Raw genomic sequence first — 24491 nt, 5'->3', positions numbered from 1 at the left:
GACAAACACTGGCATACATTTAAGTGACTCTTCCCAGTTTTAACCAAAGTCCCATTTTCAGAATTGTAGAGGTGGTGTACACAAGTAAACGCCCCCCCACAGAAGTACAAGCAGAAGTAGTATTAGAAGTAGTATTAGATACATGTAGTATCAAAGTATCACTTATGTGTCAGCAGTGCTTTCATGTTGCAGCTGTTGGATTGTTGTTAATGCGTTTTATTTTATTTGTGATCACGTTTTGTTTGTAAAATGTCAATATGCAGAGTACCTGGCTGTGAAATACATTTAAAGGAGTAAAAAGCACAATACTCAAGTACCTCTAAGTTGTATGTACAGCACATGTGTAAATGTAATTAGTTACTTCTCACCACTGCTTTTAAAGGAACATATTTCATGCACGCAGTACAGTGAATGTGTACCACTCACTGTTTGACCTGAAGCTACCACATGACTTAATACCAAGTCCATTGCCTTTTCATGTCAGGCCATTATGAAACATATCAGTCATGATATGAAAAAGACAACTTCAAAAACAACAACCTCTCTATTGTTTTGTTGTCTTACAAACTGTTCTTGTCAATAATGAAAACTTAAAAACATACCAAAGTATCTACAACTTATTTTATTTAACATTACTTTACAATATAAACCATTCTATAGATTAAATCATGCTTAACTCTACCAAATGAAGGAGAAGCAGAGTTAGAATAATTATTCCATATTTTTACTCAAATGTTAGACAGTAAAACAATTAATGGCATCAAATGGCATAAAATGAGAGCTGGATAATGACAAAAACCAAAAGTGTTATGATTCACTGATAATGGCAAAGTGGAAATAATGCTAAAAAATGTTATCATGAAAACAGGATGCCATTAAGTGCAAATAATGATAACAAAAGTCGAGGATCAACTACAACTCTGAGATGACTTCTTCATATTTTCTTTCGTAATGCATCATTTATTCTGCGCAGCAACGACCAACTGAGCGCGACACTGAAGTAACACAGAGGTGTTAAAACCCAAGTCACCACAACACGTGGCACAGTTCCACCGACATCCGGGATTTAATGCTACAGTTCCTCTTTTCAGTTCGTCATGACAGATCTCGCTGCAGCAGTTCCTTCAATTGAGCGTACAGCAAACGTCCCGACTCCTGAATTCTTTACCATCATGAGAAGGCAGTGAAAAATACAACCCTGAATGGAAGTGAATGCTATCATATTGGCATTTATAGTATTATTAGAAAAAAACGTGCATGTTGAAGTTTAATCTCTGGTTGAGGCTGTAGAGAGAGTGCAGAAGAACAGGTTGTGCAGACTGGAAGTGTGAAGGTTAGTGAGTCTCTCCATTAACCGACGAGCCTTCACCGTGCGGCGAAGAGCACCTGGAGACCCCTCGTTCAGTGTTATCAGAGCTAGAGCCACTTTGGCTGTGTTGGTCTGCTGAGGCAGCACTCGTTGACGTGGACATGGGCTTGGCTTTCTCCTTAAAGTCTGTGATTATTACAGTCAAGTCTCCAACTGTGACCTCTAGATGCTGGGCGCTGCTCCTGTCTATGTTTTTTAACCTGGGCCTGGCGAGGAGACAACCAGAAACAAGATCTAGAAACTGTTTGGAAGGTGCCAAATATTTCAGTGGTGACAAAGCCCAAAGAGCAGTGAATATGATGAAGTCATTACCTCAGCTTTTTATGGCTTTTCTTTTTCAGTGTTGGTTCTTTGTCACTCTTGTCTTTCTCTGATTTTTCCTTTTTCTCCTTTTTGGGGTTTGTTGGTGGTGCGAACTGCTGATTTACTTGCTGTGCAACCAGCTGAGAAACAGGCCGTGGTTTTCTGGAAGAGACCAAAAAACAAAGGGTTACTGGCCTTATACTTACCTTTACAGTCTGATGAACTGCGTGCAGCAGGGGCTTTACAACAATAGTTTAAAATCAAACAAGATGCTAAATCTCCCAAATTCCCCCAAACTTTGACAAACAGATAAAGGATAGATTTACGTTTTTTAAAGTCTGTCTTTAAACAGTGGTGAGGTGCCCACACTGTATGTACATTAAAGCCAGTCTTGCTTATTTTAATCATTCCTCCTGGCCATGAAGAGACCCCTCCCTAATGCAATTTTAATGGAAGCAATGGGGGACAAAATCCACAGTCTTCATTCTGTGCAAAAACACATTCTTCCATTTATCTAAAGTTAATATGAGGCTTCAGCTGAGTATCTTCCAAAGGCACAGCCTTTAAAGTGTAAACTACCCTCTTTCTTATTCTCTGAGCAGCATTTCCTGGATGCAGTGGAGGTGTAGTTAGAGGGAATTTCACACTTTAAGGAGGAGTAAGTTTGGAGGATCAGTGAGTCTTTTTAGTACCAGATTTCCTCTTTGTGTCACTGCTGCACCGCAGGAAACACAGCGAGGGAGTTCAGTAGTAAAGGACTTTTGAAGACACTGAGATCACTGACACTTCATATTAACTTGAGGTACATTTTGGAAGTTATTTTTGCACAGAAAGAGGACTTTGTATTTTAACTCCCCCATCTCTTTGATTGGAAGCAGGGATCTCCTCACGGCCAGTGTGAACAGGAGACATCATTACAGCGAGCCAACGTCTTTCAACGTCCCGATGTACACCTGACTACTACTTACTAGTACTACTTGAAAATGTGTGACACCATCCTATGAAATATAGTTCGGCCAGGTAGTTTAGACCCAGCCTTAACAATTCCGACTGCTTTAAGAAACTGACACAAGCTTTTCTCCAGTGCATGTGCTGCACAAACAGGAGGTATCAATACTGTAAATCTGACAATGTAAGACAACACATATGGCCAGTATAAACCAGTATAAGCAACAATTATTCATATTATCTAAAAAAAAACATTTATTTATACCACCTTTCATTATACTGCCTGGTATGGCGTGTGAAGTATTTAGTCTGTCGTAGCCTCAATAATATAAAAGGGGTGGACAACCTCAGTATAATGTTATACAAGTTAACAGCTCATCAAACAGGGAGCAATATTGAGGTCATGAGTCCTTGCAAAAAACATCATTTAGACCAAAATTTTCATTTTTTTTTTTTCATTCTGTCATCTGTTAATGTGTATTTTCTACATTTACTCCCACATTAAGTTCTAAATTTACAAAGCCTTGAAGGACCAGGAAGAAAAGTCCAGCGGGGAAACACTTATTTTTGCTTCTCTGAAAAGTAGTCGAATTTGCTAAATTCCCAGCAGAAATACCGAGGACATGACCTCCACGTCCTCAGTGGCAGATATGTCCCTGACCACAAGCTACAAAATGTCCATGAAGTTGAATCAACAACAGAAACAGAACATTAACCCTTGATGAAGACAGGGTTTAATGCAGGGATGTTGTAACAGACAGTAGGTGTACCTAACAAGTCAACCTTTTTCCAAATCAAGCCATGAATATTAAAATAGTTCGGCAGTATTGTGATTGTTAAAAATGTACAGCCACAGTTATTCTTACCGAGTTGATGTCCCCTTCCTGACATCGCACATCAGGCACTTGAACGCCTCAGCGCTGTTCCTGAACGTGCACACGCTACAGTCCCAGTACCCGTCGTCAGAGGACGGCTTGGACTGCCGCTTCGGCCTTCAGACAAAAACAAAACAAAAACACTGTGATAACGAGCCATTCTCACCGCTTTCAAAGCAAACGTGTGACATAAAGATTACCAGAGCATGAAAGACACGGCTGTGAAGGCCGTTTAGTGCTCAGGAGTCAGACACTGAGGCACAGGGAGCTTTCAGTTTACAGGCAGTTGCCCCGTATTAAAGCAGCAGCCAGCCGCCATGAACAGTTCAGCAAAACAGCTCCATCCATTGACCGAGCTCTCTGTTATCAAACGGCCCGATAAAGTCCTCATTTAAAGACACCAGCGACACTTTTACCTTGTGGGGCTCTTCTTGTCTCCCATTTGATGAAAACTTCGACTCACTGGAGTTGAAAAGGATCAATGTTACAGGTGAAAAAAAAAACGCATTTAGCAGCTACTCAGCTGTCGTGGAAACTCCTGTCGAAGGACGGTCACGTGACACCGGTTCGCCCAATCACTTTTAATGTAATGACAACAGAGAGCAATAAAAGTGACACGGCGGTGATGAAAAGCGCTTTGTAGCGTTCAGCGTGGTGCGAGTGAGGAGTGCGCACGGAGACGGGTTTGAATGAGGAGAGGGGACGTAAAACTGCACAAAAATGATCTGTACTAATGTGTAAATGCTCAGGAGAAATTACTGATTCAATGAAATGTATGCAGAATCAATTGACTGAGATTTGTAAGCTGTTTCTTTTTGTTTGAAGACTTAAGTAAATGAATTTTGACTTAAATCTGACACAAAATGACGATTTTGAGATAGTGAGTATACCTGTGTATTTCTGTCTCATGAGATACAAACTTAACTGTCACAGCAGCAAAAGGGAGTACAATAAGAGATGCACAGTAAGGCCACCCAATCTTAAAACTAGAATACTGTCTTTATTATGAGTCTCCATAATATGAAGAATGAAATATAAAAATAAAAAGTACTAATTGGCCATACATAAAAAGAAACTACAAAGTGTATTGAAACACACATAATCACGTGCAAAGTGTGAAAATAATGACGTTCCAGTAAATAATTCAAAACACAAAGTGTACTTGAATCATATTGGTGCGTCTCGGGTCTGCAGATAGCAAATGTTTCTTTATACCTCTGCTTTTCTACACTGTAGAGGCAAATATTGTACTTTTGATTCATGTTCATTTATTTTACAACTACAGTTAGTTACATTAAAATAAAGAATAAGACAACCTTAGCAACTATAGCACTAATCATTGTTATTTAGTACATTTCCCAACAGTATATAAATTGGTCAGAAATAGCTCTCCATTGACAACATTAAAATGCAGCTTAAAGTGCAACATCAATTATAACACTATCATGATACATATGCTGTCTGATATTTTAATTCCAATATTTTTTTTAATCTTTAAGTGAATATTTTTAACTAAGTGTTTCGTACTATCATTCAAGTAAATCTTCCACAACCGGCCAACATAAGTTTAGACATTACCATCAGTTGCCACTAGTTGGCGACAGCGCATTATTTTCCGGAAGCACGTTGTTCAGCGAAGAAGAACAGACAGGAACTAAATGATACAAGAAACGAAATAGCGCGGGTGATGTTTCTTTTGGTGTTAGATTTTTTCGCCTGCTCGTTTTTACAGAACTTTGACACAGGTACAAGTGTCCTTTGGCGATAGGAGAAATGTGTGAAACGCACTTTGTGGCCAGGAGAATTCAAATCAGTATTTGGTGAGTAAGTTTCCTACGACTCCCTCTTGTGCTATTATGCTAATTAGCTAGGTTTGCTAACAACAGCGCTATTACCATGGAGCTTTCTCATCCAGTCAAAATACCATCATACATTTCAGCAAAACGCCAAGTCGCGTATTACCATTGAGAGCAGCGGCTCAATCATATGACGCATTTAGATACTTGGATTTTTGCAGTCTAAAACGCGGGGAAAGCAGTGACTCCTGCAGAAGTCACTGTTTGGAAGTCAAGTGTTGTTATGGTAGGGACCCGTTTTTTAAGTGTATATAAATTATACCTATTTTTAGTCAATCAGATATTTGGAAGGCTGAAGTGAATATACCTATGCCGAGTTAGATAAGCAAGGTTATACCCTTTTCTTTCCGATAGGTTCATCATTCTTTAGGGAGACATCCTGAGCAGACCAGACAGGGAACCAAAATCATCCCTTCAACAGTAAGTGGAAACATCTGCAGTTTTCCCTGTTTTACAAGCACAAGTTGTGTACAAGTGGAAACCGAAAATTTTGGCCCTTTCCTTGGCCTTTGTTTTGACTGCCTATAGAGCAGCGTTACATCAGATGGCTGTTACATGTTATGCACAATGTCAAAGTGACTTCACAGACATACTTTGAACTCCTACTCACACAATCTCTTTTTATTTTTGCAGTGGCATATCAACACAGTCGAAAATCAATTAGAGAGGTATATGAGGAGCAGTTCCCACCGGTGGATGCAAGAGAGGTAAGGAGAGATGTTTTTTACCTACAAAAGATTTTTCTTTGACTCATAGTTAGTGGGAAGAACTGGTTAGTTTGGTATCACTGGCACTGTTTCTTAAATAACATTATTATGATTAGCTGTAATGACCATGGTAGGCGTTTATGGTAATATTAGCTCAGTATATATCATGATACTGTGGACAGTGTTGTTCAGCCCTTTTTATCATCTTAGTCTGACTGAATGATGTTTAAAAACAGTTTTTTGTGTTCTGTGATACTATGAACCAAGCTATTCATTGAGCCCTTAGACTGCAGAAACCAGTGCAAGAAGACATCTTTACTGGAGTAGGGCAACGCCGAATGATGAAGATCTCGCAGAGAAATGACTTGTAACATCTTTTTTTCCCGTAGGATTGAAATGTAATATTTCATATTGTGTCATTTCAGGTGACAGTCCATCGAGTTGTTAATATCGTTGAAAAGAGGACCCCTATGTCTCGGCCAGGGATAGAATTTGACAGAGGCTTTAATGACGACCAGTGGTATGGTGGTCCTCGCAATTACCAGGATGGAAGAGAATGTCACGGCAGTGATCGTCGATACTTTGATGACGACCCCAGTTTTTACAGAAATTCTTCACTGCCACGAAATGTAAGACAAACATGGTTTATAAACTAAATTCTGTCAAACTATCTGATTGTTTGAAAATTATGTTTTGTAGTTTCCAACAGTGTTAGGAACAATACACCATTCTCATGCGCAGAATTTTCCTATTAAAGGGCCCTGTGGAGTTTTCTTGTAAACAAACAAGTTATGATTACATTATTACTCAGTCAAACTTATTGTATGCAGTTTTTCACTCATAGAAAAAACTATCTATACATTACCTGAAGTCAAGAACTCCACAGCAAACCTTTAAAATTGTTATAATTCTGATTTTTTTTTTTTGTTTCAGGAGGGCTTGTACTCCCAACAGACTTATAGCAGAGATGATTTGAGGCATCAATTAGGTTCAAGGTAATTAGTTTTTCTTTGTTACATCCTCATTATTGTCAGTTGCTCTACCAAATTTTTATGTAGTGCACCAAAGTGACCACTAGGTGGAGGCAGAGCTCAGTCTTTTGAAAGGTGAACATTATTAGTTTGATAGAGTTAATGATGTGTGACTTTCTTTGCATGTAATATGTTTGGGGAAAAAAGGGGTCGACCAAGCATGTAAGTGTAAAATCACTTTAAGTTAAGCTTTTAATTCTTAACTTCAATCAAATAGTAAAGAATATAACAGCTGTTATTACAAATTGTTGCTTTTGCAAATGCCTTTGCCCTAAAATATAGCTTTGGAAAATATATTTAGGAAACATAATTTAATTATCTGTGACCACGGCGCTCTTAAGCTAAGATGAAGAGCTTAACCCCACACAGATCAGCTAACAGACGCTGCTCACGCCCTGGCCACCTCAACATACCAGCAGTTTACAAGCCTGGGCTCCCCTTTCCAAAAGTCAGAGCAGGCTAGAGAGGGGGACAAAGGGCACTAGTGTCTACTCACTCTGCCAAACAACCCCTCCACCACCCCACCCTGAGAGGAAAAACAGCTGGACCACTCCCTCTTCAGTCAAACACCCACACACATCACAGATATTCTGAGCAGAGTTTATCTTGTGTCTCTTTTAATGCTACATAGCAAGTTAGGTACATATTGATCAAATTATTTGAAGTCTGTGAAGAAATGCTCACTATTAAAAAGCTCTATACATACCAAAATTGCAAATTTAGACTCAGATAATAGACCGCAGGTACTGAGTGTTGTGGATACCTATGGAGCCTTTATTCATAATCACGTCAAAGGCTTTTATTTTGCCACCTGTACATACATTTGCATATGCCTCTGTGGTGGAGAGGTTCAATAATTAGCACTAACAGGAGGAATGATTACACCAACCAAAAACTGTTTCTCTGTAAATGTGGTCACCTGACAGCCCTTTATGGCTCCCATATAATGACGCTCCATCATTTCAGATCACAACAGTGTGTTTTGGGTTTGGCAAAGTTTACGCTTCAGCTTCTGATGTCAAGAGGCAGCTGATTGCCTCTCTCGAGCCAGGAAGCCAGGAAGTCTGTCCATGGGATCGTGTCTTGCACAAGGTGGACAAGGGCCCACATTTAAAACGACTTAGTCAATCCTAGCAGCCCAAGTTAAACTCATGGGGTATCTTCAGCGGCTGCATGCGTAGACTCTATAGCTGCTCTGTATCCCCTCACCATACAGCTATATATCAAGCTCATGGGTGTGGGATAAAGACAAGTATATATGTACCAATGTTCTGCAGTGGCGATGTGGTGACTAACACTTGAATTGCCTTTCTTGTGCTCCCCGGTCGAGGTTTTACTCCCAGATTACGACACAAGTTAACTGTCTGATGTGCAGCTCCTTGTTATTAACTCTCTCAAACAGTCAAAAGCCACCATGCTGAATGTAGCTGCCTTTTTAAATCCATCCGGTCCACCGAGGTATTGTTATTTATAGACAGGCCAGGCCTTCGTGTGGTTATCAAAGACAGCAAAGGGATGAAAGATGCAAATATTATAGTCATTATTATTAGTTTGTTTTGTCTCTCGGCACCTGCATTTATTTTTAGGCTTCATGACTCACCATAAAAATTGTATTGTTCAGGTAGTTTCTTAGTGTTGTTCATATGAAAAGTATATTTCATACAGTATTTCTCTGCCTCTGTAATAAGGAATGGCTGTTTAAAGATCTGTAATTCTCAGTGAATGTCTGTCTAATAAATGCTTGAGCTCCTCCCTATAGATTTTCTGTCTTTCCAAGATAAAATACACAATTTGTTTTCTATTCATAACCTCTTGATGTCAGTTGTCTCCCTGCCTGGATGGTAATTCAGCTGAGGCAAATGGCAGGCTTAGTCTTGGCTACTTCAAACAGACCGTGAGTCGTAAAAGTTTGAGGCCTTGTTAGACCTGCTCTTTGTTTGAGACGTGACTTGAGTTCAGGCAGAGGTCATAACAACCAGGTGCCTTTGGCTCGTTTCTACCTCTGGGCCTAAAGGTTGTTGTTTGAACACAAGCTTTCAGTCTGGAGAATTGTGAAGACAGAAATGAATTTCGGTACTTGTGTTAGACGTATGAAATGTTAAATGCTCTAAAATTGGTCATCACATTACATGGTTGGTGACAGTGCTTTGTGACTTCATCTCCATATTCACACTTAATCATAGCTCTGCCGACAATTGAAGACAGATACTGATGAAACAAGACCAAGAATGGGCCAGCTGTCAGCCAACTGTTGCTTGTGCCAAAGTAGAAGATTGCCTCCATTCCCCAAATTGATCAGCGTGCCACACCACAGTGTCCCACTGAGCCTGAAGTCTTGGTGGTTTTGTCCTTTTACTCTGTTTCCGTCACCCATCTGAAAGAGCTCAGGGACGAACACCCAACCCTTTTCCTTTCTAAACCAGTAACAATATAAATTATGCACTTTGAATTTACACTTAATATGCTCTTGATTTATTTATCATATTTTTTTACTGCTGCAGCTAGCTGTTGCCAGGGTGCAGAGCAGCTTTGCCCGTCATTGATTTGTCTGTTTTTTTTAATGTTTTTCAGGAACAGTCGCAGACCTCGTCACTATTTCCGCAACAGAGGCCGAGGGTCAGGCCCCCCTCAGAGGTCAGTGCCAAACAAATCACTGCGATCTCATCCGTGTGGTTTTCTCGGACACATCTAACAAACTGCCAACTCTTTGAGCTGTCCGGGCTTGAAATCAGTTGTCTAGTTTTTGATTTAGGAAGCGGGCCCCTGTACCTTGTTTTAAATGCAGCACCCTTGTTTTCATGCCTCAAGCTATTGTGTAGATACAAATGCATTTATAGAAACTATTAAACTGAAGCTAAATCTTTTGTTTTGTCACTAAAATTCACAACACTATTTTGCATGTTTTCATAGAGAAGACCACAATGACTACAGGATCTCTGTGCCTGGAGGGGCCAAACGGGACCGCTCTCCTGGGAGCCGGGATGCCCATCCGCCAGTCCGCTCGGGTTCAAACACCAGCAACAGGAGCTTCTCCCCGGACAGGGACAAAGGCTACACGCACCAGCAGTCCCACAAAAAGCGTGAGATTATTAAATCTTCTCAAACGGTTCAAGTTTACGGATTTGAAAAAGGCTTGCGGATATTACGGATATTGGGTAACAATCATGTCTTACTCTGCTTTTTTAATTTCATGCAAGCAAACTGTGAGTCAGTGCATTTTATAACACTGCGAAAGAGGCAGAGAAAAGGTCAAACTCTCCAAATCTATTCTACCATTGCTTTTAAATCTGTTGCAAAGAGCTAGCTGTAATGGACTTAGCTGTCTGACCTGCTGGCCGAGGGGATTGTATGACGTCCAATAACTCAGCACCGCTCTGCGCTACCTGACACTCTGTGATTGGCCACAGCATGCAAAACCTGAAGAAGCGTAGATAATGGGAGTGCTACTGTAGAGTTGTGAATTTACCCATATCTGATGCAATGTTTGTCTTCGCAGCTGTTGTGCCCTCTGTAATGACAACAATGGGGATAATTTTCCCATTTTACAGACGCATACGTATAATTATAATGTAATTATAATGTCTCAAGGTATTAAGCCGTTCCAGGTGAAGCATCTGTTTTCAGAGGTGGTGTGTAATGTCAGGGGTCATGGTGTGCTGAAACACGTTAAGATGTTAATTACACTCACACCACACACACTTTAGAGGCTGGGAAAAAGGATACTCTTAGTTTATGGGGTGGTTTGGCTTTGGATTCAGAACCTGACCTTTTCTTCAGTGAGAAAGTAGTTCATGGGTTCACTTAACAATGTCTTCAGAATCACTTTGGGTCTGTCACTTTACATGCTTTCTTTTGTGATTTTTACAGGTTTTTAGAACTTTAATTAGCGACGCAGCGCCAATGAAATTTATGGATTCACATTTTGTGATCTGACATAAGCAATATTATTAGTCTGAGGCAAAGCAGTGCGGACAATAACTCCTCCAGCGCTTTGATTTCTAAGATGCACAAACGTATTAATGTGCTGAAAGCAGAGCTTCATGTTGTACCACCCTTTTAAGATGCAATAAAACTGTGAGAAAACAGTTGTACCTCCCACCTCCACTCCCATCTGGGATACTAATTAGGCCAGCACAGCAAAGTACACAAAAATAAGGGTTTGGTTATAGGCTTTGTCATGCACGCAGAAGCTGTGTACACTGTCTTTTTTACAAAATCTTGGTGACTGTGATTGGTGAGAAACACAGGCGCAGAGGCCATGTGGGACCACTACCTGCAGGGCTCGGTGAAGGGTTTTTGGTGAAGTGACAGTAAAGAAGCAGTTGAATGCTCCCTATAATTAAGCTATGATAGGTTTATTCTTGTGTGACGTAACCTATGTAACCTGTGTTAGGTTAATTCTCCTGTCAATGCCCTTGACAAAGGCACTGGTTTAGAACTGGATTTGGTCCCTGGGAGCTGCACAGTGGCTGCCCACTGCTCCCAAAGGGTTAAATGCAGACAAGGAGTTTCCCTACAGGGATCAGTAAAGGATCATTTAAACCTGCAGTTTGTGACTTTTACATACAAATGAACATTCGTCACATTCAAGCCCTTGCAATACAGATTCACACAATGTTAATTAAACCACCGCTTGGTAAATCTGTCAGTGTTTCGCGGTGGTTTTTAAATCTGGCGTCTAGCGATTGTTTTAAGTCAACCAGCAATGATTGGTGGGCCTGAAGGTGGGAGCAGCCAGCTGTCAACACTTCTGCCTTTTAGATTCGATCGATCAGTGTGTTGTATTCAGTGGTTTGTTTTAAGTATCAGGCTACATCATTCTATGTCTTCATGGTCCAAACCACAATATCTGAGTATCCAGCCTTTTTGGAGTCTCCGTGGGGTCCCAGAGTGAGCTCCACCTGGGGACTCAAGTTAAGACGGAGGTTTTACCTTGTTTCACTCGCATCACTGCTGGGGATCCTCTCAGTCAAAACAAACGACTTGGCCATATTTGTTTTTTTTCTAGACACATCGGAGCCGGCAGAGGACAATATTTCATTTTAAGAACAGCTGAACTCCCCGACCAGTATTGTGTGGGAGGATCTAACAAGGGAGTATTTGAAAAAACATGATTTATACTTTTCAGCTGCAGCTTAGTGTGTTGGCTTCACGATTGTTCACAGTGACAAGTGAGTGATTGTTTGATGTCTCACAGTAGAAAGATATTGTTCTGCAGGGTGTTTAAAAAGTGTTTTCAGATAGCACAGTGGAGAGAGCTGAGGCACATGTGTAGAGGAGAGGGCGAATAAAATACAACGTAGGTCCCTCTCTAGATTTGAACCCGGGATGCTGCAGTTAATATGGCATACATCCCAGACCACCGACCCACCAGGATGCTCCCCCAGGCTTTCTTTTATAACAGAGCAAAATTAAATAAAGCATGCTGCGGTCGCCCACGTGTGTTCTTTAGATCAACCTCCTTTTATAGCCGACTCCCCTTAGTAAGAACTTTCTGTTAACCATAATTATTGAAGGAAGCTCATCTGGTTGTTTGCTCACTGTCTCCACAGATAAGCCCAGCGTGCCGACGAGCCACACTCCCAGCAGCTCTGCGGAGGGGTCTCCTCACAGCTCAGGCTCTTCAAAGGTACAATTTGAGGGCGATCTCAACCTGTTTTGCTCTTAAAAGAAACATGTTGAAAGTCAAGTAAAATGCAGTAACATGTACAGCACCGTCTGAGAGTGTCCTTGAATCAATCAAAAGGCTTTTAAACTGTTCTTGAATTTGTCAACTTCATTGCAATGATTATGCAAATTTTAACATTTAGTATAAAGGTAAATTTCCAGTAAATAATTTTAGTAAATGCCACCAAAACGGGCAAAACCTGCACTGGTACTGTTCAATGTAAAGTAACAGAAAAATACATTTGTTGATTCGTCAACATTTAGGTTATGTAAGTATAGCTGACTGATCTATTTGTGTCATTGGAGCTTTACTTTGATCCTTGGCTGTAAGGATCCTGTAATCAGAGAGATGTTCTGTATGTGGGACCTCATTTCTGTTTACTGTTGACATGCAGCAGCCATAATGACGCATGTACAATAACAAGAACTCAACAGCCATGAGAGCAGAGCAGAGCCGTCTGTATGTGAAACACTTCGAAATCAGAACGAGCTCCTAACCCTCCTGACCTCAACTCCTAACCCTTAACCTTTGGCCTGCCAGGAAAAAACCCCTGCATCTGTAGCGGAGACAGAGGAGGCGGTGGCTGCCAGCATGGAGCCAAAGCTGACACCAGAGGACGGCTTCAGGGTTCGCCGATTGGAGGCCATTAAAGCGAAGGCTCTGGAAATTGAGAAGGTAGTAAGATTTGATCCACAAAACAACCCAACTTCTGTGAATTCTCTTCACTCTGGTCGATTATGCTCTAACATATCTCCATCGTGCTCTGACCCTTTCTCCATTAGTATCACTGGGTTTCTAATATACAGTAAAAAGCTTCATCTTAAGCAGCCATCAGCTGTAAATGAGTTCTAAAAGTGGAAAATTCTGCCACAGAAATTTGTTTCCTTTACAGACTTTGAGCTTTAAGTGACATTGTCTTCTCGATAAAGGAGCAATCTGCTTCATTCTGTCTAGTTTCAGGCACAAGAAACCGCGACTTGTCTCACCTCATTTGCATTCTTTCAAAAATTCATTCACCTCATGCTGCATTTCGTTGTCTCTGTGCTGCACAATGACAATAAAGTTGAATCTAATCTAATCTAATTTTTAAATCATGCCATTTCTTCTTTGTGTACTAATATGAGACTGACCCCTGGTTGAATCTGACACGCCTCACCTGACGACCCTCAACATGCTGAATCCACAGGACATGGGCTCAGGTCGGGGAGCAGGTCCCTGTTGTGTTAAATAACACTTTGTTGATTTTGTTTATATGAAAAAAGGATTTTATACTGCAGCTCAGTTCCTAATGGCCTCAGCTCATTGTGTGGCTGCACCACCCTTATCTCGAGTTGGGTCATGCATCCAGACAACCTTTTTACACTGACATTATGATTTGGCTTGGAGTCAAGGGGTTGATTGAAAAGGTGTATAAATGTGCCTCGGCTTGCCACACGTAATATTTAAGACACACTCTATTTGAGAGACATTTTTTTGGTGGAGAGAAGGAGGATAAGTCAGCAGAAAGGTCCTTAGCACCCCAGGTTGTGATGCCTCTTGCGGCCTGCTATTTGGAGTCACACTTTTTCCCTCCCCTTCATCGCTCTGTACTACAGTGCCACTTATCTGTTCCCGTTAAAGCAGGGCAGGAATTGCCCTGCAGGATGCAGGCGGCCCACCCACGGTGTGGTACGTCTCTTGGCATTAGCACACACATGCTTACCCTGCCATTTCAACTGCTTCTGCAGCCGCGGTGAGAGGTAGAAACCTCTACTGTGTCTTTACCGAAACATCTGGCCCGGCCTCAGTTAAACACACACGGATCCATTGCTGCCGTGGATTGCCAAACTGAGCCGATCAGGCGTTGGGCAGAGCTGGATGTCACATCTCCTGAAAGTGCAAGGTGAAAAGGAACGGCTCTAATCCACAGCAGTTAGTGTAAAATGTGTGTCACATACACCAGAATTAACTGCTCCATCCCGTTTTCTTTCCTAAACGAGCCATTTTGCTGCTGTATACAACCCTGTTAACACGGAGCCAGATCAGATGGAAATGGATTGTCACACCAGCTCATTGTTTTTCAGCTAAGAGCTTGTTGTCATGCATATTTTCTGTGGGTGTTTCAGGGTTTTAATTGAAATTCTGAAGCCTCAAACAAATCAATTGACACAGTAAACATCATTTCTTATGAGACTGCTGGAAAGATGTTTCAAAATGTTAAAGCATTTCTCCGCAGGCGTAATGACCAGCAAGCAGTTTTGCAAACCTTCGTCACAGTGCCTCATTCTCTCTCTCTCTCTCTCTCTCTCTCTCTCTCTCTCTCTCTCTCTCTCTCTCTCTCTCTCTCTCTCTCTCTCTTTCAATTCATCATTCGTGGGACTGATCACAGAACAAATCTGAGCATGTAAAATACCAACAAAACCCAGGAACTCAGAAAATATCCGTTTAAAACTTAGCTAAGTGCCTGGGAGTGATTTTCAGAGTCCATTCATCATCTCAATCAGCACAAATGAAACATATCCATTTCAACTATTAGCCCCTCCATCGAGAGGTCCGGTTTGCAGCTTGAGTGATTAAAATGGCTCTTTTAATATCCCCTAATGTGTACCAGCCCTCAAGTCATTACCCTACTTCCCTTATTATGCAGGACCCCTGCCTGCATCAGCGCTCATTTGAACAGAGCCTCACTAAATGTCCATGTGAGTGCCTTATGTATAATCTCACTCAGCCTCCCAGCCCCCACCCGCTATCCCAGCGCACACTCCTGTCGGTATGTTCACAATTTGGACCTCCACAAACATCCGATTTGGGCAGAAGCCCACTTTTTTAAGTCTCCTCCTTAAGGCCCCTAGTGTTGCTGTTCCTCTTGGGGCTCCAGCCCGTCCTGTGTGGCCCCTTAGTATCAGGCTCAAAGATCAGCTCATGGCTCCCACTCCAGAGAGGGAACTCAGGCGGACCCTCCCTGCAACCTTTTCTCACAAGATTCAGAGCGCACTCAGGTCAAAATCTCACTCTTCCTGTTTGTTCAAGTAACATGGGAGCAGGGTTTTTTTTTAACCAAAATAGCTGGCTCTTTGAAGTCACCCCACCATTGTTAGTGCTTTAATAAATATGGAGTTATGCTCTTCATCTCACACACATTTGTATGTGTAGTCATGTGCATGTAAGCGTATGATAGCTCACGGTCTTCTAAGCTCCTGTACCATCAAGGGAAATCTCTTAATTGGAGTTCAGAGTTCATTATCAGGCCGCTTTTCCAGCCCTTACCTCATCCTATTTTGAAGTGAGTAAAACTGTGTGTATGGGATATAATGAAGTGAAAATGTAATCACTGTCAACAAAGGCTGTAGCTTGGGACAGGCTTAGGAAGGTTTTGTTTTGAAAGATGGCAAACATAATCAAGCCTAAGTGATTAGGGGCGTGCTGGTTTGCGGGACATACACCACATGTTTGTGTCACATTTAGTCCACGTTTCCTCTCACATCTTCGAACCTGGAACCAATTTTTGCCTCTGCTAAATATTGCTCATTTAGTGAAAATGTCTCTCAAAGGAGAAATCTGCACTGAAGCGGGAGAGGTGTGGACATCCACCTGAAACCTGTACCGTTAAATTAAGATGAAATAAAAAGGTTCAGAATAGCCCGAGAAGGGACAGCTCATACAGTATGCAGACAGAAGCGAACCTGTGCTGTCGAATGACCCTGAGCTTTGCTGGCCACACGTGTCGTGCGTCTCTCACTTCCTTGTGGTCGGTCCTGAAGGCTGTCATTATGTGGGGCCGCGAATTCGCTTGACATGATCTGCAGACATTAAATCATCAGCCTGAGTCCAAACATCTCCCACAGTCTGGGATATTTCTGTTGGAGTTTACGTGACTTGCCTTCCTCCGTGTGTGTACAATGCATGTTGTGATACAGTAATAATAAGCTGCGCTGCTATACTATTCATAGTCATAATAGTTATTTTAGCCTACCACAACATTTGATGAAGTGTCTCCCTGTAACTGGGGCAAACACTGTTCCAAATTCATGTGCCGTAACACAGAATGTGGGTTAGGGATGCGGGAATGAACAGATAGGTGTGCATCAACTATCTGAACATGCTCTAGCTAGTTCAGCAGGGGAATTATCTGGTGGTGGTGGTTTGGGGGGGGGGGAGGGGGGGGGGGTAAAACTTTAAAAAAGCTATGAAGGAAAATGGAAATGAGCTAAGGGCTGGAGGCATGGCAGTTTTTGACATCGTTATAATTAGCAGGTAGAGCAGATTTTTTGTGTGTGGTGTAATTGTCTGATTTCACATAACCTGATTTAACCTACTTAAGTCCGGGTCTGCCACACTGTCACGGTGTGTCAGAGTAGGACATGCTATTCTGCCTTTTAGCCTTTTGTTTTTTCCAACATGGGACCTTTCTTTTGCTTGAAAACACTGTGAGTGTTTCCCATGTGGCAAACTGTTTCCATCCTTATTGTTCCAAGCTGAATGCCATATTATTTTTGTTTCTTTGACCTTTTCTGTATGTTCAGAGCACCACCCAGCGGAGCTCCCTCCCACATTTTGATGGAAAAGATCATCTTGATACCAACTGAAATTTCTCCTTTCTTTAAACACTGGATTTTCATCCTGTTCTCTCTCAGTAGTGACAGTAAATCATACATTACAAACTCTTTTCTTTCTTCATCAAGTACATTTATGTGACAGTGATATAATGAGTTTACACAAAAACTCTTGTGATCACTGTACAAATTGATGGATACATGATCATGAGTTAGCCTAGATACACATTATGTAATGTGTATCTAGGCAGAGAAAGAGCAGTTGTGGTTTTAAATTTCCCCATAACTGACAGAACCCTGGAATATAGCCGTTTAACCGGTTAACCTCACATTCTGCGCAGGACTGGACACTGATTTAAGTTGACAGGCACCATTTTTCTTTTCAATGTTACAAAAGCTGACGCCTCGTGTCTTATTGCATTTAACAGACGGTTAATGTTTGATGAGATAAAGTCAACTCACAGATATGAGTTCCTCTAAGGAAGAGGCAAATGTTTGATTAAACCACTGTTGAAGTAGGTCATATCACCTGACGCTTGAGTGAAATCAGTGCATAGATTGACTGTTTTCCCTCTGATTAAGTAATTACCTGCAGCTGATTGTAAAAATTAAGCAAAGTTACCTGTAAAAAAAAAAAGATATTTATATTTATATTATATGTTTTGGGTGGTAAATATGTCAGCCATGGCCACATATGATAGCACAGTTTTTGTAACTAGGCATGTATCTAATCTTAACTAGTAATTGAATTTGATTTCTTACTTGTAGTGGCCAAGAGCGTGGTTGTTGTTAAGCCACAGAGAAGCCTTATGGCTGCCCCAGTGACTCTAATTTGAGGAGAGAGGTGATCTGGGCTGCAGTAACTCAACCCTGGAGACCCTGATGTCCCATATTGCTCCTTGACAGGCTGCTGTAGCCCTGAACCTCTACGTGGCTTCAGTGCAGGGCCCCACATTTACCCTTTTCTCCCCAGGTGATAAAGATGTTGTGAGCTTGCACCTGGGACACTAATAAAGAACTTAACAGCCGTTTTGGGTCAGCAGTAAAATCTGAGAGGGATGTGAGAGCTTGTTACAATGTGGTGTAAAAGAATGCCGCAGCACCAGTAACATACTCTTGACACCTCGTGTCCCTTTTGTTATGGGCGGACATGCACTTGAATAGGCTCGCATACTCTCATTCACACACCTGTTTTGTGGAACACACCAATTTACCACAACTGGGTTCATTAAGTTCACAGTTGATATAAGAGCCGGTTTGTAGAATTCAAAGAGCTGTCCGACAGAGGTGCTGACCTGCTTCTGAGGTCTGTTCACATTTTTGCATCTGCATCACCCCTAAGCCTATATTTTTGCTTATGATTAGTTATGAAACACAAAATTATTATTTTCCACTGCAATTAAATGTTAGAATAACTTCTTCATTTCTATTGTAACAAGCAATAATTTGCAATAGCTGTGATCACATATGTGCATGCATCCATGTGCTCATTCATTCACACACACAACCTCATAAACACTTGACCTCTTTGGCAAATTTTGGCCTCGGAGATAGAAAGTTGCTGTGTCTATAGAGTTGGCACAGCTTTGTAGATCAATGAACAGATCAATTTTTGTGAACCGATGAACTGAGGGACCAGTAGAATGAGATGCAGAGCTGCTGGTCACAGCTTGAAATGACCCGTAAACACACTCAAGGACAGACCAATCTGTAATGTGTCGTGCTCTTTTATTTTTTAGAAAGTTGGAAGTTTTTCTACACTGTACAGAATACTTCACTGTATCTTCATGAATATTGACATTCCTGACATCAGTTTTTTGTTTGTTTGTTTTATGCAGGATTACAGGCAGGACTGTGAGACATTTTGTACAGTGGTGAAGATGTTGGTGGCCAAGCAGCCCAGTTTGGATAATCTGCTGCAGGCTCCACTGGAGGAGAACCTGTTGGAGATCAAACAGCGCTGCCTAGATTCCCTTAGGCACTTTGTGAAGGAGCTGGACGAGGTATTAGAAGCTACAGATCACAAAACACTGAAGTGACACTATGAGGTCTTAAAATTTTATCTTTGAAATAATAAGTGTTAGGCAATGGCCAAAACCAAGGGTGCAATCTGCCAGTGCTCCCTACCAGAGCAGGCAAAAGAGGGACCAAGCTTAAGAGACTGAGAGAGTGACGATTGGAAAAAACATGCTCTAATTTTTGATTTGCTCAAAAACCAGGAACTTCACCCTGTTTATGTAAATCATGCATGCATGTATATTCTCTACAACCGGTGAGGTGCTTTGTATTCAGTTTTAACCAAATGCTGTATAGGAAAAAACACCCTGTTATCTAGCAGGCGTGGTAACCCTTCTCAGCTCATACTTTAAAGGTAGGTAGGACCCTAGAAAATCAGTTTTGATTTTAATTATTATTATTAGATTTTTTTTTTAGTTTTTTTTCCATGTTTTGTAATCAGAAAGAGTGTATAATCATGCTGTGTACTAATAAATAATCAACAACTCAAGAAAATATTCAAAATGCAATTAATATTTCTGAATTTAATGTAACACAACATTGCACAATTATTTATCAAACGGATCTTCTACAGGACAGCCTCCATATGAAACTGAAATACATCGGGTAAGTGGGTCTGACGAAGGCTAGTCTCACTCTTGGACAACGCGTTCCCTACTGAGAGGACCGTTTTATTAAAGAATAAGATCCTTTTTGTTTAACCAGAAACAGCCGCTATATCACTCTTGCCAAGCCACCAGACTCCATTTACAGAAACATGAATTTTCTCATCATAAAACACACTTCATTCAAACTTGACAGAAACAAAATAAAACTCACCAAAACTTTCTTGGTTTGTCTTTCCACTGTCCACCAACAATCACTTAAGTCTGCTTTGGTTGAAATAAACCATTAAGGAGACATTTGAATATGCCATACTCAAACAGATGAATTTAAATGACTAGTAATCTGGTGCTGTCTCGGGAAGATAACAAGGTTTAATCAACTAGTCAGCTTAATCAAGTGCATTGCTAGTTGCAGATGGAGAATATTGATATTACACAATTTAGCATGCACTTATATTGCACAAGTGAATTTGTCAGTTTGGTGTGCTTGATGAACTGGGAGCAACGTGAACAGTGTTTAACCATAAGAGAAGAGGGAGGAGAGAATCTCAAGGCAGATTGCAGACAGATGCTGGAAAATTAAACGGCAAGGAAAATCCCTGCTGGGGAAGTCAGACTTACACAGCCACACAACCTAGCCCACAACTATAACTTGGTCAGACATACATGTAGTCATATTCTAAGAACTTGAGGTCCCCCACGGAGTGACAAACAGGACCTGGTGCATGACTACAAAGTGGGATTAGGGATTGTCCTCCACCAACACCACCACGGAACAGTATTAAACAGAGTCACACTGTGACCCTCTTCCAATGTACGGAGTACTGTGTGGTATTTATATGGAGGATGCCTGAGGCACGACAAAATGAATATGCCCTGTGAAGGGAACCACAAAACAAACCCTCACAAGGGAGACCCCTAATGCCCCACCCTGCTCCTCTGCTGGAATTAACACCCCAGTCGCCAGGAATGAACCTGGAATAACTGGAACGTGTCCTACCTTTGCCGACAAGTTTGTTTTTTGTCTCATCTGACCACACTGCATTCTCCCAGTAATCTGCAAGTTTCTCCAAATGTGTACCAAACTTTAAATGAGCTTCAACATGCCTTTTCTTCAGTAATGGAGACTCAAGGAGTGATTGTACATGAAGACTGTGGTGGTGGAGTGCATTGCCTAAGCCTATGTGACAACTATACCGGCTGCTTCAAGGTTTTTGTGGAGCTCTCTTGGATCCAGGAGGGCCAGCTTCTCAGGTCAAGACTCAGTTTACTTAGGGACAGTCCTCCAAGGACAACACTGTATGTATTTCGATTAGGGAAGGAAGATGTTTTGAAAGAGGCTATTTACGTCAAAGTGGAGAAGTCATTCCTCAACAGAGAAGAGAAGGTATTCTCCACTTACAATGCTGTCCTTCCATCTCTCCCCAAGAGATTTAACAACCATTCACATTTGGCCCCATGTGACAATCCACTGACTGACAACTGCGGGTTTATAGCCAGGAACACTATTGAAACAATGTGGTATCAATGGCTTTGATACCTGGGTCTCCCCACTAATCACTTACAGCTGAAGAAGCCCCTCGGATGAGAGGTGAACAAAATGGACAAAATGGGATGTTTTCATTGTTGTCATCTTAACCATGTATTGTACACTGTATATGACCATAATATGTTGTGACTGCAGTGATCTCAACATTCAGATGTTTTGAATCAATAGTATTTTTTTGAAGTGACCTGGAATTATCAAAGTGTAATGCTAAGGACGGGTGCTGCAATACTTCACACACAAAAAGATAAAAATTAATATACAAAATACATTGCAATATAAAACGTGATGCAATTACAGTCAGTGCAGACAAAAAACAATTTAAACAATAGCCTGTTCATATGGAGGTGATGAATTACAGTCAGCCTTCTTACATTCTCTTCTTGGAAAGAATATAAGAAGGCTTTTAATGAAGTAATATTACTTTTAATGAAGTAATGTTTTTCACTGGGTTGTCTACTTGCATGAAAAAACATGGTAAGAACTCACAGGGTGAAATATCTGATGCACTTTTAGTAGTCCATCATCAGAAAACTAGTTCCACTACAGCAGACCACGTCAGTAACATCCACCGTTGCATAATTATGTTGCCTTGTGTATATGCAGTCGAATTCTCTCAGCACCATGGTTGTCTTTTCCTTAAAGTCACCATGACAAGGCCTTATGAATTTCCCTTCACATCTTTAATGCATTTGGCATCTTGACAGTATGACCAATTGCTGAGGACAGACTAAATATAAGTATTTTCTGGGTACAGAGCCTGCTTTTTAACAGATTATGCAGAAATATATATTTTTAACTGTGAAATAAATTTTGTTAGTATACACAATTCCTTTACATTCTTTACACACATACACTTTTCCTTGTAGGACATGTGTCCCTTATCTCAAGAATCAGTGAGTTATCTTAAAAGAACACTCGGAGCAGTTCCAACCTGGTCTAGATACTGTCCTGGACACAGATCACTAATGTGCTGTCTTGCCCCTAGACCATTGCCCGAGGAGGAGATGGGCCTGACCATGGCTGCCCCCACACATTGTCTACCACCCACATGCAGCCAGAAGAGGATTTTCCACACCTATGTTCCACCAAACCCACCAGCACTGACGGAGAACAAGAGGGAGGAAAGCAGCCTGGAAATAGAGGGCACTCTGCCCCTGTCCCAGCCGAGAATCAAGGAGGAGGAACAGCAAAGCAAAATGGGAATACAGAGGATTCCATGTCTCTCCCACAAACATATAGACCTGGGAGACAAGAGAACCAGGCCCTTCCTGCATCAGAAGACAGTTACTCTGAACCGATGGAGTTGCTGTCTAAGAGCCCCCCACCTCCTGCTCAGCAAGGCCTTCCAAAGCGCCTGCAGCTGTACAACAGCGAGGGTGAAAAATTCAGCTGTGCCCATCTCGCGAATCCTCAGACCTGGCAGGATATAACCTATGCCAGACCAGGATGGATACCAGACCACCTGCCATATCTAACGCCTGGTAAACGATATAGGGAACTCAGAGCTAACAGCACTGTTGTCTTTAGTAGCACCCTGCCATATGGAGAAGGTCAGAAGAAGGAGAGGGTTGCCTGTGGAGTAACCTGTTATATCCACGTCGAAGGCCCTTGGTGCGAGGTCCAGTCACAGAATGGGACCAGGATCTGTATCCTCGCTTCCCCTCCAACAACTGCTTGGATCTCACCTCTGATCGGGCAAGGACCGCCAGAGCAGAATGCAAGAGAGGGTATTACAAGAGGGCCAAGGCCAAGAATGCAATGTGCCAGTGCTCCCTACCAGCATAAGCAAAAGGGGAATCAAGCTTAAGAGTCTGGTTAGCTGAGAAAACATGCTCGAATTTTAGCTTTGCTCAACATACATTAACTTCACCCTGCTTGCATTAATCATGGATGCATATGTGCATATACACATGTTTAACCATACATAGACAAAGACACCCTCTTAAACCGCAGAAGTGGAAATCCCCTCAGCTCCACTGTATTAAAGGAGAAGGACACATTAAAATAATACATGGAGAGAGAGAACACGGAAGAAAAGTTTTCAGAGACTAAGGCAGTACCACAGTTGACCATATAATTTTTCACTAGTGCCTTGACCAGTGTTTAGGCCTTAGCTGCACAGTTCTTAACTGGTTTTCTTCTGATCTTACTGGAAGATCTTTCTCTGTTTCTATTGGCAACTTTGAATCAGATCAAGTCAAGATTCAATAGGGAGTCCCTCAGGGGTCAATTCTTGGTCCACTGCTGTTTAATTTGTTTATGCTCTCTCTTGGATCCATCATTCATCAGTACATTTCATTTCACTCATACGCTGATGACATACAGTTATCAGTGTCTGCTAACTGCCTTAGCCCAGCTAATGACCTCATCCAGTACATTTTTTATGTTTTTGTAATTGCTTTTTATTTTGAAGCACATTGAGTCTAAACCTTTTGAGTGAAATGTGCTATATGAGTAAACTTGACTTGTTCATTTTGATCACTTCCATCCTAGAGGAAAGGAGAAATAAAAATATTGTTTAATAAATACTGGGTACCTACGGGATACAGTGCTGGTGAACAGAGCTGAGCAGTTCACGATTAACAGTGACATCCTACAATAGTTGTTAAGTAATTATGGTATAATGTGATGAGAACTGTGATGTTCCATCAAAAGATAATCGGATGACGTGCAATAAAAACAAGTGCTTATGCCTTTCTCTCATGGCAGTAATGACAATCATTTCTTAAAGGTGTGGCTTCACAAGGCAAGCTACACCCATATTCCAGGGATGTATTAATTCTGTGTCTTGTACTTCATTGTATGATTTTAAATAATAATGAATGGATTGACACATTTGAAAATTTGCTCCTAGCAGTACTACAGCAGCTCTTAACAGGTTGGCTGCACACGAAACAACATGAAAATATAATGTAAAACTACAGTTCATTAATATGTGCAACCCATAATAAAGAAACAATAAAATTTGTGTAGAGATCTGGTCACATGATTAAGAAACACATGTAAAGTCAAGTGTTCTCACTAATGAATCA

General features: G+C 41.3%; 2 protein-coding genes across 4 annotated transcripts; one reads left to right on the top strand and one right to left on the bottom strand.

Annotated features, from left to right (window-relative positions):
• Positions 1–200: 200 nt before the first annotated feature.
• Positions 201–4056, bottom strand: LOC143322747 (YY1-associated factor 2-like). Its single transcript, XM_076734158.1, has 4 exons — positions 3912–4056; positions 3487–3612; positions 1682–1834; positions 201–1575 (listed from the first exon to the last, which is right to left on the bottom strand). Exons 1-4 carry the CDS (start codon positions 3935–3937, stop codon positions 1335–1337), a joined length of 546 nt encoding a protein of 181 aa, XP_076590273.1. The 5' UTR covers positions 3938–4056; the 3' UTR covers positions 201–1334.
• A 1067-nt stretch (positions 4057–5123) lies between these two features.
• LOC143322300 (periphilin-1) lies at positions 5124–24430 on the top strand. Of its 3 annotated transcripts, none has more exons than XM_076733415.1 (11): positions 5124–5315; positions 5706–5771; positions 5985–6058; positions 6484–6687; positions 6992–7053; positions 9661–9723; positions 10000–10169; positions 12642–12718; positions 13298–13432; positions 19128–19292; positions 22445–24430. In XM_076733415.1, coding segments are annotated over exons 2-11 (1773 nt in total). In that variant the 5' UTR covers positions 5124–5315; positions 5706–5770; the 3' UTR covers positions 23267–24430. The 3 variants fall into 3 exon arrangements, with proteins under 3 accessions (XP_076589530.1, XP_076589532.1, XP_076589531.1); XM_076733416.1 differs by lacking the exon at positions 5124–5315 and adding an exon at positions 5448–5577 and having other exon boundaries at positions 22445–24399; XM_076733417.1 differs by lacking the exon at positions 22445–24430 and having other exon boundaries at positions 5139–5577; positions 19128–19805.
• The last annotated feature ends 61 nt before the right edge of the window (positions 24431–24491 follow it).

This window comes from Chaetodon auriga, chromosome 6 (genome assembly GCF_051107435.1).
Source record: "Chaetodon auriga isolate fChaAug3 chromosome 6, fChaAug3.hap1, whole genome shotgun sequence".
Taxonomy (NCBI): domain Eukaryota; kingdom Metazoa; phylum Chordata; class Actinopteri; order Chaetodontiformes; family Chaetodontidae; genus Chaetodon; species Chaetodon auriga.
This window is presented reverse-complemented; position numbering and strand designations above follow the sequence as displayed.

Bases quoted from the DNA above. Each gene is read 5' to 3' on its own strand.
- LOC143322747 (XM_076734158.1), bottom strand. From the start codon at position 3,937: ATGGGAGACAAGAAGAGCCCCACAAG. The intron at 3,613-3,911 runs GTAAAAGTGTCG...TTTTGTCTGAAG, and splicing joins GACAAGAAGAGCCCCACAAG to GCCGAAGCGGCAGTCCAAGC. The intron at 1,835-3,486 runs GTAAGAATAACT...GGTCTCTTCCAG, and splicing joins AGGAAGGGGACATCAACTCG to AAAACCACGGCCTGTTTCTC.
- LOC143322300 (XM_076733415.1), top strand. The intron at 6,688-6,991 runs GTAAGACAAACA...TTTTTGTTTCAG, and splicing joins ATTCTTCACTGCCACGAAAT to GAGGGCTTGTACTCCCAACA. The intron at 7,054-9,660 runs GTAATTAGTTTT...AATGTTTTTCAG, and splicing joins AGGCATCAATTAGGTTCAAG to GAACAGTCGCAGACCTCGTC.